At 42.3% G+C, this 9,962-nt stretch overlaps 1 protein-coding gene across 4 annotated transcripts; it reads right to left on the reverse strand.

Annotated features, from left to right (window-relative positions):
- Positions 1-235: 235 nt before the first annotated feature.
- On the reverse strand, positions 236-9,479 carry LOC131129984 (kynurenine--oxoglutarate transaminase 3-like). Of its 4 annotated transcripts, none has more exons than XM_058073993.1 (15): positions 9,400-9,473; positions 8,951-9,026; positions 7,604-7,691; positions 7,458-7,519; positions 7,245-7,389; positions 6,740-6,889; positions 6,586-6,672; positions 6,397-6,519; positions 6,211-6,331; positions 6,050-6,126; positions 5,881-5,970; positions 5,624-5,810; positions 4,379-4,452; positions 4,177-4,263; positions 236-4,099 (listed from the first exon to the last, which is right to left on the reverse strand). In XM_058073993.1, the coding sequence occupies exons 3-15, from the start codon at positions 7,688-7,690 to the stop codon at positions 4,031-4,033; spliced, it is 1,359 nt and encodes a 452-aa protein (XP_057929976.1). In that variant the 5' UTR covers position 7,691; positions 8,951-9,026; positions 9,400-9,473; the 3' UTR covers positions 236-4,030. The 4 variants fall into 4 exon arrangements, with proteins under 4 accessions (XP_057929976.1, XP_057929977.1, XP_057929975.1 ...); XM_058073994.1 differs by lacking the exon at positions 9,400-9,473 and adding an exon at positions 9,187-9,379; XM_058073992.1 differs by lacking the exon at positions 8,951-9,026 and having other exon boundaries at positions 9,400-9,479.
- Positions 9,480-9,962: the final 483 nt, after the last annotated feature.

Below are 9,962 nucleotides of genomic sequence, written 5' to 3' on the forward strand. Positions count from 1 at the left end.
ACTAAAAGTGTATTTCGCTTTTATTGGGAGGGTGACCTCCATGTTGACAAGGGATTAAGGACACAATTCCTAACAAACAAACGGGATGCAGTGCTCCTCGTAGTTATTTAATGCGACAGCTCAAGAAGTAACTCATGACAAATCTAATGACACTAAAGACACTTTTGGCGATTTATCACATCTTGGCATTGCAGAATTGTGGAGGCGACACCAATACAGAGAGCAGGATCCAAAGTGCAGGTAAAAGATTATTTTAATAATAATGGCTGTAATGCAGCTACAGGAATCCAACACAACAACAAACAGCAATGCTTCCACAAACCAAAGATAACACACCTGAACTTAAATAGGGAAGTGACAAAACTAGTAACAGGTGCGAGTGATTAACGTAAAGCATGTAGAACGGCAAAACACGACAAGGCAGGAAATTATTACAAAATAAGAGTCTAAACACAGGAAGTAAGACACAAAAGGGAACATAAACAAAGTGCCACGCTGGCTAATTCATGGATCATGACAGTACCCCCCCCCCATCCCAAAGGACGGATCCCAGATGTCCAAAAGTCACAAGTCAAAAAGAGGCTGGGTGATAAGAGAACAGGTGGTGGGTGGCCGGCGGACCCCTTTGAATGATGGCTGGGACCGTGAACGAGGCGAAGGAGACGGGACCCCCTGGGGGTCAGCGCGAATGACACTGTCAGCCTAGAAGGTGAGAGGGGTGAAGGACGTTGTCCAATGCCACTCCTAACCCAGGAAGGGAGTGAGGGGGCTAGGTGGGGGGGGTCAGGCGTGAAGCTGGGACAGGCTTGAACCAAACAGGCTACAAATTCCATACTTTAAATTCAAGGTACGCTCAGTCGAGCTTAAGCAAACACATGCGAATTGTAGACATGAAAAGGACTGTTCTTCCCAGGAGTTATTAATCATAACGTCCATAAATGCAGTGGTCGTGTCAGGCCATCAAGTTCAGCAAAAGTACAAATTGACATAATTGAAGTGGTTGATCATTGAAGAGGTTGAGCCACATTCACAGTTTTAAGTTTTGTTAATCTATAATGGAGCGCTCACTGTATAGTGCTGACGGACGACTGCAGGTCAGGGTTCAGACAGTAAACAGGAAGTATGACGCTGGTTCACACGATGTCTTCACGTTAAGTACGACAAGCAGGCAATCAGGCCTGATGATGCAACGCAAATCATTTGCATAGAAATGTGTACGCTCCAACTGGACATGGCCTGCATGAGAAGTGTCAAACCGTCGCGGTCACATACATTTTATTATTTTTTTTTTTTTGTTGTTCATAAACAGGAGGGGGCATCTGCCACACGGATTAAAGCAGATTTCACGTTTTGACGTAATAAAAAGCAAAATGACAGCCGTGTAACCTCATTAATGCCACATGTTGAAGAAGAGGCTGACATGACATTAACACGCACAAACAGAAATGATTTAATAAATAGTCCACCTGCATGTTTTCATCCACGACATCATCTACAGCAAGGGTGTCCAAATCTGTTCCAGTGAGCGACACACACTAAAAAAATGAAGGATGAAAGGGACACATTTTTTGTAAAGCAGATATCCATCCATCCATTTTCTATACTACTATATCCTCACTAGGGTAACAGGCTTGATTCCCATATAATAACATTTTCCTCCAACCTAATTTTCAAAAAATTATTTTTCAACTCTGTTACTAAAATGACATTAGTTTTCATCATAATATAACAAGTGGATCGTCAACAAATCGCAGCTTATTTTTTTCTCTTAATATTTTTTCTGATAAAATTACAGCATTTTTTTCTATTTCTGCTCTTTGTAGTTTTCAAGTATTTCAACTCTTTTCTTGTAATATGACATTATCCCATAATATTTTGACTTTATTCCCATATTTTAAATATTAAAAATATATATAAATTAAAAAATATATAAATATTTTAAATATATTAAATTCCCTAACAGGGCGGCACGGTGGTCTAGGGGTTAGCGCACAGACCTCACAGCTAGGAGACGAGGGTTCAATTTCACCCTCGGGCATCTCTGTGTGGAGTTTGCATGTTCTCCCCGTGCATGCGTGGGTTTTCTCCGGGTACTCCGGTTTCCTCCCACATTCCAAAAACATGCTAGGTTAATTGGCGACTCCAAATTGTCCATAGGTATGAATGTGAGTGTGAATGGTTGTTTGTCTATGTGTGCCCTGTGATTGGCTGGCGACCAGTCCAGGGTGTACCCCGCCTTACGCCCGAAGACAGCTGGGATAGGCTCCAGCACCCCCCGCGACCCTCGTGAGGGAAAGCGGTAGAAAATGAATGAATGAATGAAATTCCCTAACATTTTCCAAAAAATACAATTTTATTTTTTATTATATTTCAACTCTTTTTTATATTTCAATGTTATGCTACTAAATCAGATTTTTTGTCATATTTGTTATATCTGTAAAATTACTTTTTCTTATTACTCTTTCTATTTTGACTAAAATGACTGCAAATTGTCCATGAACAGTGAAGAGTGACGTGTTCAGGAACCACTGATCTACCGTATGTTTGACCACAAGTCCACCCTCGCTTGTAGCGTGCTCACAGTCCAGTGTACCTGCTGCTCCAATAAAGCTTTGAATGTTTACATTAGATGCAGAAGAGATTAGAATGTGGTAGTTCTTTCTTTAATTATGGGCCTGCATGTGAAGCAGTAGCAATTTCTGACGCTGCGCTGAGGCATATACGGTAGTAATGCTGTCCATCTTATTATTCCTCACACTTCTGTCAAAATGCAAATATTCACATGATGAATAAAAGAACTGCCTTAGCACTTTGTACTTTCTTGATACAGCACGGAACCAAACTCTATATCAGGCATTTTTCTTATCACATTGACGTTTAGCACTTTAGCAGCTGAAGCTACTCAGTATCCATGCAGGTTGCTAGCCATTAGCATTGTTAGCTTTTCTGTTTGGTTAGCATACTGCCCGGGTTTAAATACTCAATTTACTCAAACTGAGGGTTCAATTCCACCCTCAGTCATCTCTGTGTGGAGTTTGCATGTTCTCCCCGTGCATGCGTGGGTTTTCTCCGGGTACTCCGGTTTCCTCCCACATTCCAAAAACATGCTAGGTTAATTGGAGACTCCAAATTGTTCATAGGTATGAATGTGAGTGTGAATGGTTGTCTGTCTATATGTGCCGTGTGATTGGCTGGCCACCAGTCCAGGGTGTACCCCCTAATGAGGATAATTGGTGTAGAAAATAGATGAATGGATCTGTTTGGTCCAGGACTGCGATCACCAAATGAACCATGGACTCTAGTCCTTTTAAAACGGACCACGACGAGTGTGAACGCACCCCGAGTTCAAAGCTAAACCCATTTTCAAATGTGACAAAAACTGAGGATTTTCACAGGAAACCTGTGAAAAATCAAACTGGTAAAAAAAAAAAAAGTTGAAAAATCATTCCTGGACTGGTAGCAGTGGCGACCAGTCCAGGGTGTACCCAGCCTCTCACCTGTAGACAGCTGGGATCGGCTCCAGCACCCCCACGACCCTCGTGAGGATAAGCGGTAGAAAATGAATGAATGTTGTAAGTGCTAAATTAGTTCATTGATTTAAAACACATATCTAAATAAGGAATTGGATGTCATTCTGCTTGTCATTATGTTGTGCTTTGTCTCCCTCTAGTGGTGCGACAGGTTCTTACAGCCTGTGACTTGACGGTTCAAACAACCCAATGGAGAAATTTCCAGCCCCAACTGACTTCACAATCCGCAAAAGGCTTTCTAGAATGATAAAATGGGTTTCTTAAAGTTGTTTGGAGGAGCAGGACAGTAAAAAAAAACTCAGTAGAAAATTCTGTCATGTGGTACTGAATGACTTTTACAAGTACTTAACCATGGCTGCTTATCTACATATAAGTGTGTATAGATAGATAGAAAGTAGGATTGGGCAAAGAACCAAACCTTGAGGAAATCCATTCACTTTTCTAGGAACGTGTTACATCCACGGCAAGGTTAAAAAAACAAAACAACAAAAACTATGCCTTCAGTTTCCGGCAGAACTGTCCTTCCACTTCTTCAGGATGATCTCTGCTGCATCCAGAGTGCTGTCTCTCTGCCATCACAAAGATGAAAACATATACAGGTATGCATGTGTCGTGTTTACATGTCATGGTGCTGCTGGATCTTTACCTTGATGAAGCACAGACGGATGTATTTCTCAAATGCCTTTGTGGATTCCTCCCCCACAAACGCCGTGACAGGAATGGCTGCCAGTTTCTACATCAGATATCTTGTTATTAATAAAATCGTGTTTTTTGGTGCCAGAATGCTTTTTCTTCCTCCAATGATAAATTTACAACTCCAAGCCTCAGCTGGTAATACTTGTCTTTACCTTTTCTTGAATCATCCACTTGACAAACTTGTAGTCGTAGGCCTCGTCGTTGCCCATGTGTGACAGGTTCTGGTCTAAAGAGACAGATCACAACTCAGCAAACACAATCACAGGACCATTTCAAGTCAAGATGGAACGGTACATGTCGTCGGAACCTTACAGAGACGTATATGTTTCACAAAAGCTACACATTAAACGGGAATTTTGTGGCATCAAAATCACAGTTTTTTTGAAACAAAGTTAATAAATCATGTTTCATGATTGGAAATGTTGTATTTCTGAAAATATGCACATATTTAGGCTGCACGGCGGGCGAGTGGTTAGCGCGCAGACCTCACAGCTAGGAGACCAGGGTTCAAATCCACCCTCGACCATCTCTGTGTGGAGTTTGCATGTTCTCCCCGTGCATGCGTGGGTTTTCTCCGGGTACTCCGGTTTCCTCCCACATTCCAAAAACATGCTAGGTTAATTGGCCACAGTTATGAATGTGAGTGTGAATGGTTGTTTGTCTATATGTGCCCTGTGATTTGCTGGCGACCAGTCCAGGGTGTACCCCGCCTCTCGTCCGAAGACAGCTGGGATAGGCTCCAGCGGTAGAAAATGAATGAATGTATATTTAAGCAAACATATTTAAGTAAATTGTACATTTTTTTGCCTAAATCAAACATTTTGAAGCATGAGAATGGCTAAATGAAGTAAAATACAAATATAAGGCACGTTCAAAGACATTGTGATAATATGTGGCATTCTCCACTGGTCACTAGGTGTCAGTACTGTTACTGGAATGTTGGGTGAGACACACAAGCACCAGAATTGAATGCCATAACAACAGGCTTTTATTGCAGGTTTAAACGATGTCATGATAGGCACAATAATCCCTGATGAAAATCCCTTCCTGTTGCGGCCCGTGCCATGCTCAAAGTCCACTCTGAACCCCAACGTCACTTCCTGTCCGGAATACATTTAATGCAAGCATTCTTGTGTCTTATTTTTGGTTATTCTTTCCTATATTGTGTAATAGAAATGTATCTTTTCGTTAGCGTGTTATCAGCTGTTTTCAAATGTTTTGCATTTTCTTGCTTATTGCTTATAAAATTAAGCACACCCTGATCTTTAAACCGACATACATACATACATACATACGATTATGGCGGATTATCCACGCTAATACTTTCACATTGAACCAAACTGCCACTCCTGAAACTGGAATTGTACATTTACACAAAACAGTGCGCAAGAACTCACCGAGCGCCGTCACATCCGCCAGCATGAAGTAACCTCCCTCGGGGACGATGGGTGACAGCCCGGCCTCCTGCAGAATGGCGGCCAGGCGGTCCCTTTTCCCTTGTAGCTCTTCAGCCAGGGAGGTGAAGTAGCACTCAGGCTGGCCCATTATCTCGTAGTTCCGTAGCAAACTCTGCGCCACGGCCTCCTGGCGAGAAAGAGGCCACTGTTACCGATGTGAGCTGTTCTTTTTCTTTCAAAAGCGTGGAGGCTCTTACCTGTAGAGGTGTTGGGCAGGTGTACAGTGTATTCTGCATCACAGTCTGAAGATGCCTGATCAGGTGCTCTGGTCCGATGGACCAACCCAGCTGGGGATGAGGTTACACGATGGAAGTTAATCAGCAGATCTATTAAGTGGCTCTAAATAGCGCAAAGAAAACTTGTCACCTTCCATCCGGTGACGCTGAATGTCTTTCCTGCGCTGCCGATGGTGATGGTTCGATCCCACATGCCAGGTAAAGTAGCTGCCGAGGAAGATGCGGAAGGTTTGTTAGCTCCTGAACACGTGAGAGAAGATAGAAGTGGTGGTAAGTAGTACACCAACAAACCAATCTTAAGATGCTGGCATCCTTGGTAGACCATCCACTCGTAGACCTCATCACTGAAACACAGCGTGTCATGTTTCACGCACAGATCAGCAATCATCTGCAGCTCTTCTCTGGTGAAAACCTGAAGGAAATCAACTTTTTTTAGAACCGTTGTTTTCCTCTTGTGTGGGTTCTTGCCATACGTGCCTTTCCAATGGGGTTGTGCGGGGTGTTGATGATGATGGCTTTTGTCTTGGAGGTGAATTTACCGGAAAGCTCCTCCTTGTCGAGGGACCAGTCGGCGCTGGAGGTGGTTTTCTTGTCCGATTTCTGCCAAAGAGTGCAATTTCAGGCCTGACGCAACAAATGTGAAACGTGACTTTCCTGCATGCTTACAGGATGTAGTGATATGAGTACGGGTTTAGCCCCCGCCATGCGGACCATGGGCACGTAGCAATCAAAGAAAGGTTCTATTATGATAACCTGAAGGGAGGAAGATGAAACACGTGGTTAGTCTTAGAAACCAATGTGTGGGAAGAACATGTCTCACCTCGTCTCCCTCCTCCACTAAACCCTGCATGGTGCTGAACAAAGAGCCGTAGCCTCCAACTGTGACCAAAATTTCTTTGAACGGATCAATTTGGCGCTCGTATACTTTCCCATAAACCTGAGAGAGTGCCTTCACCAAAGCTGGGTGTCCCTGTGGGGTCAGAAGATGATGTACATGCCACGTTCATTTTGTTTCAGGCAAATGTCTCTTTCAGGATCCATTTTAGGTCCACTCTTGTTCTCTAGTATGGTCTGAACTAGGGGTGTCCAAACTTTTTCCACCAAAGGCCACATATGCGAACAGATTATATGCTCTTCAAGAAAAAAAAACTACATCTCAGCTTTGTGATATAGGTGCAAAAGTCTATTCACTATTAATTTATGCGACTAAAATGATGTTAATTTTGCCACACAATATTATGGTGTTATGTTTTTGTTACACCCCTGGTCTAACCCATTGAAGTCTGGATTGGTTTCCCCAGACGTTGCAGTACGTTTCTACTCACAAAGCCTCTTGTGTACTGGTTCATCTTGTCCACCGACACCGCCTCCACCAGCGCCTCCTTGATGTAGGGCGGCAGCGAAATATCCGGGTAGCCTTGACCCAGATTGACGATGGAGGGATCCGCCGCCACAGAGGTAAACGCCACCCTGCATTGGCGATAAGAATTGCCTGTTAGCTTGTTTCAGTGTGTGGAATAAATGATGATCTCACTTACCAGACATTCTTGTCCAGTCCTTCAATCCTCTTGGAGTTGCTGTGTTTAGACGCCATCATCTGCTGCAAGTCAATACAAGAACGAAACAGTTTCATCATCAGCAGTACATTTTGGCTAGAGTCGGCTAGTGGATGAAGTTGACTTACGTGGGAAATACAAAACCTTCTACAGGAGTTGCTCGCGGGATGAAATGCAAATCTGGAGCAGAATCGAACCTGCCTTGCAATGCTCATTCTGCACAAAAACGTCTAATGATTAGTGTGTAGAAAAGGTGAAGATGCAGAGTAAATGAAACATGGACATTATTATATTACAATCAATGCAATGGTTCCTAAAACAATAAACTCCTCTTTAACGTGAATCCTTCTACCTGACATTTAGGTCTGTATTATATTTCTTGGCAATGCATATTTATATATCTAATGCTAGTTGGTCATTCAAACAGGGTAGTGGGTGTGCTAGGCATCAAATGAACCAGTTTTCAAATTAATTATGATTAGCCACCATTTGAAACTGTGTGAAATAATTTTACTGTATTATATGAACAAAAATATAAATGACAATTTGATATTTGTATGTATCAACAGCTCCACGTGAAATGACAATTTAAATTAAATCATGCTAAAAGAGACCACACATCTTGATAAGAATCTATAACACCAGTCTCTTTAATAGTAGCAGAACATTTGAAACACACTTTAACATGTTATGAGCTATGACGGGTAGCGTTCAAAGACACAAAGTCATTTTTTAAAATTGAGTGTAGATTGTATTTTTGGGACGGCTGCACGGCGATCGAGTGGTTAGCGTGCAGACCTCACAGCTAGGAGACCCGGGTTCAATCCCACCTTCGGCCATCTCTGTGTGGAGTTTGCATGTTCTCCCCGTGCATGCATGGGTTTTCTCTGGGTACTCCCGTTTCCTCCCACATTCCAAAAACATGCTAGGTTAATTGTTGACTCCAAATTGACCATAGGTATGAATGTGAGTGTGAATGGTTGTTTGTCTATATGTGCCCTGTGATTGGCTGGCGACCAGTCCAGGCTCCAGCACCCTGCGCGACCCTCGTGAGGATAAGCGGTAGAAAATGAATGAATGTATTTTGGGCGGATTTCAAATGCACCAAATTCAGAAAATTTTAGTTTCACAGAGTGATGAGTGATATTCACTGACTTTTTGTCTTTGTTTATTTAGACCAGTGCTTCTCAAATAGTGGGGCGGGCCCCCCCTGGAGCATTTATATTTCTCAACATGCAATTTTACTCTTGAATATGCATGTATGCTCTCCATTTTGTTGCATTTTTCATGTTTCAGTCTGTCAAGTACAAATGGATGAATATATATTTTCTGTTGAAAAATGACAGAAAATAAAACACAAACTACTCGCTAATAGTGATACCATAAATACGCTCATGAAACATAATCTATAATGAATAAGTCTGTTTTGAGTGCGGGCCTTGAATTCAGAGACTTTAATACAACTTTTAACTCACCAAACTCAAAGCACGTATTGCGTGTGCTTCATTAGTTTACTGTAGTTGCAGTAACATGGCTGTCCGCTGAGCGGCACTAGAGGGCAAACACAGAAGCGAAGAAGAACACCAGCCAGTCACAACACAGCTAACAATATGCTCTTTCCTAGGTCAATAAAGTCAACTTTTTTCTCCATCAAATAACAACATATCATTACCGGGGGGTGTTTATTATATATTGCACGACTTAAACTCACCACCGGAGTCGAAGGTTTGACGTTTTGCTAACTTTCCCGACCAGCTACTAGCGCCACATTGAAAGGCCACCAAACAGCTTGGATATCTTTGCTAGTGTAATCATGACGTGAATGCACGCTGCAGGCTCTTGTCTTGTTTCAACAAGAAACACACACAAATCCTAAATGTACGGTAATAAATCTACGAACTGTCCGCCAGTTAGCCACGCTTACCTCCAAGGCAAGGGAGACCTTTTGAGTGCCGCTAGGAAGGAGACGTCATCCCCACTCGCCCGGCGTCGGAAATTGGCAACTAAGCCCTTTTATTGACCTAGGAAAAGAGCAGTTTTGATTATGCTATGTATTGCAGGATGACTAACAACAACCTGGAACATGGTTGCGTGCCTTGGGCTCCCTTTTTAACGTGTACGGATATATACGTTTTCATTTTCTTTTATTTTGTAGTGTTTCTGGTTGGTTTGTTGTATTTTGAATGTTTTTTTTTTTTATCTTCGAAATAAACTATTAAAACTTAAAAGCCCTCCAAATGAAATCACATCTTGTCAGACATAATAGTGTGTCAGTCATAAAAGTGTGACGTTTAAAATAGAACACCGATCTCCTCTTTTAAAACTACAGTACGCCGAGATGAACTAAGATACACCAATGTCCTTTTTTATGACGGTGCTATGAAGGCATCACTGGTGAACCATGTGACCACACGCTGCCAAGACGAGACTCGTCTAGTACTGTACTTGTACAAGAATGCACGCTTTTGTTAAAGAAAGTTTCTGATT

The sequence above is a fragment of the Doryrhamphus excisus genome, chromosome 5 (assembly GCF_030265055.1).
Source record: "Doryrhamphus excisus isolate RoL2022-K1 chromosome 5, RoL_Dexc_1.0, whole genome shotgun sequence".
Taxonomy (NCBI): domain Eukaryota; kingdom Metazoa; phylum Chordata; class Actinopteri; order Syngnathiformes; family Syngnathidae; genus Doryrhamphus; species Doryrhamphus excisus.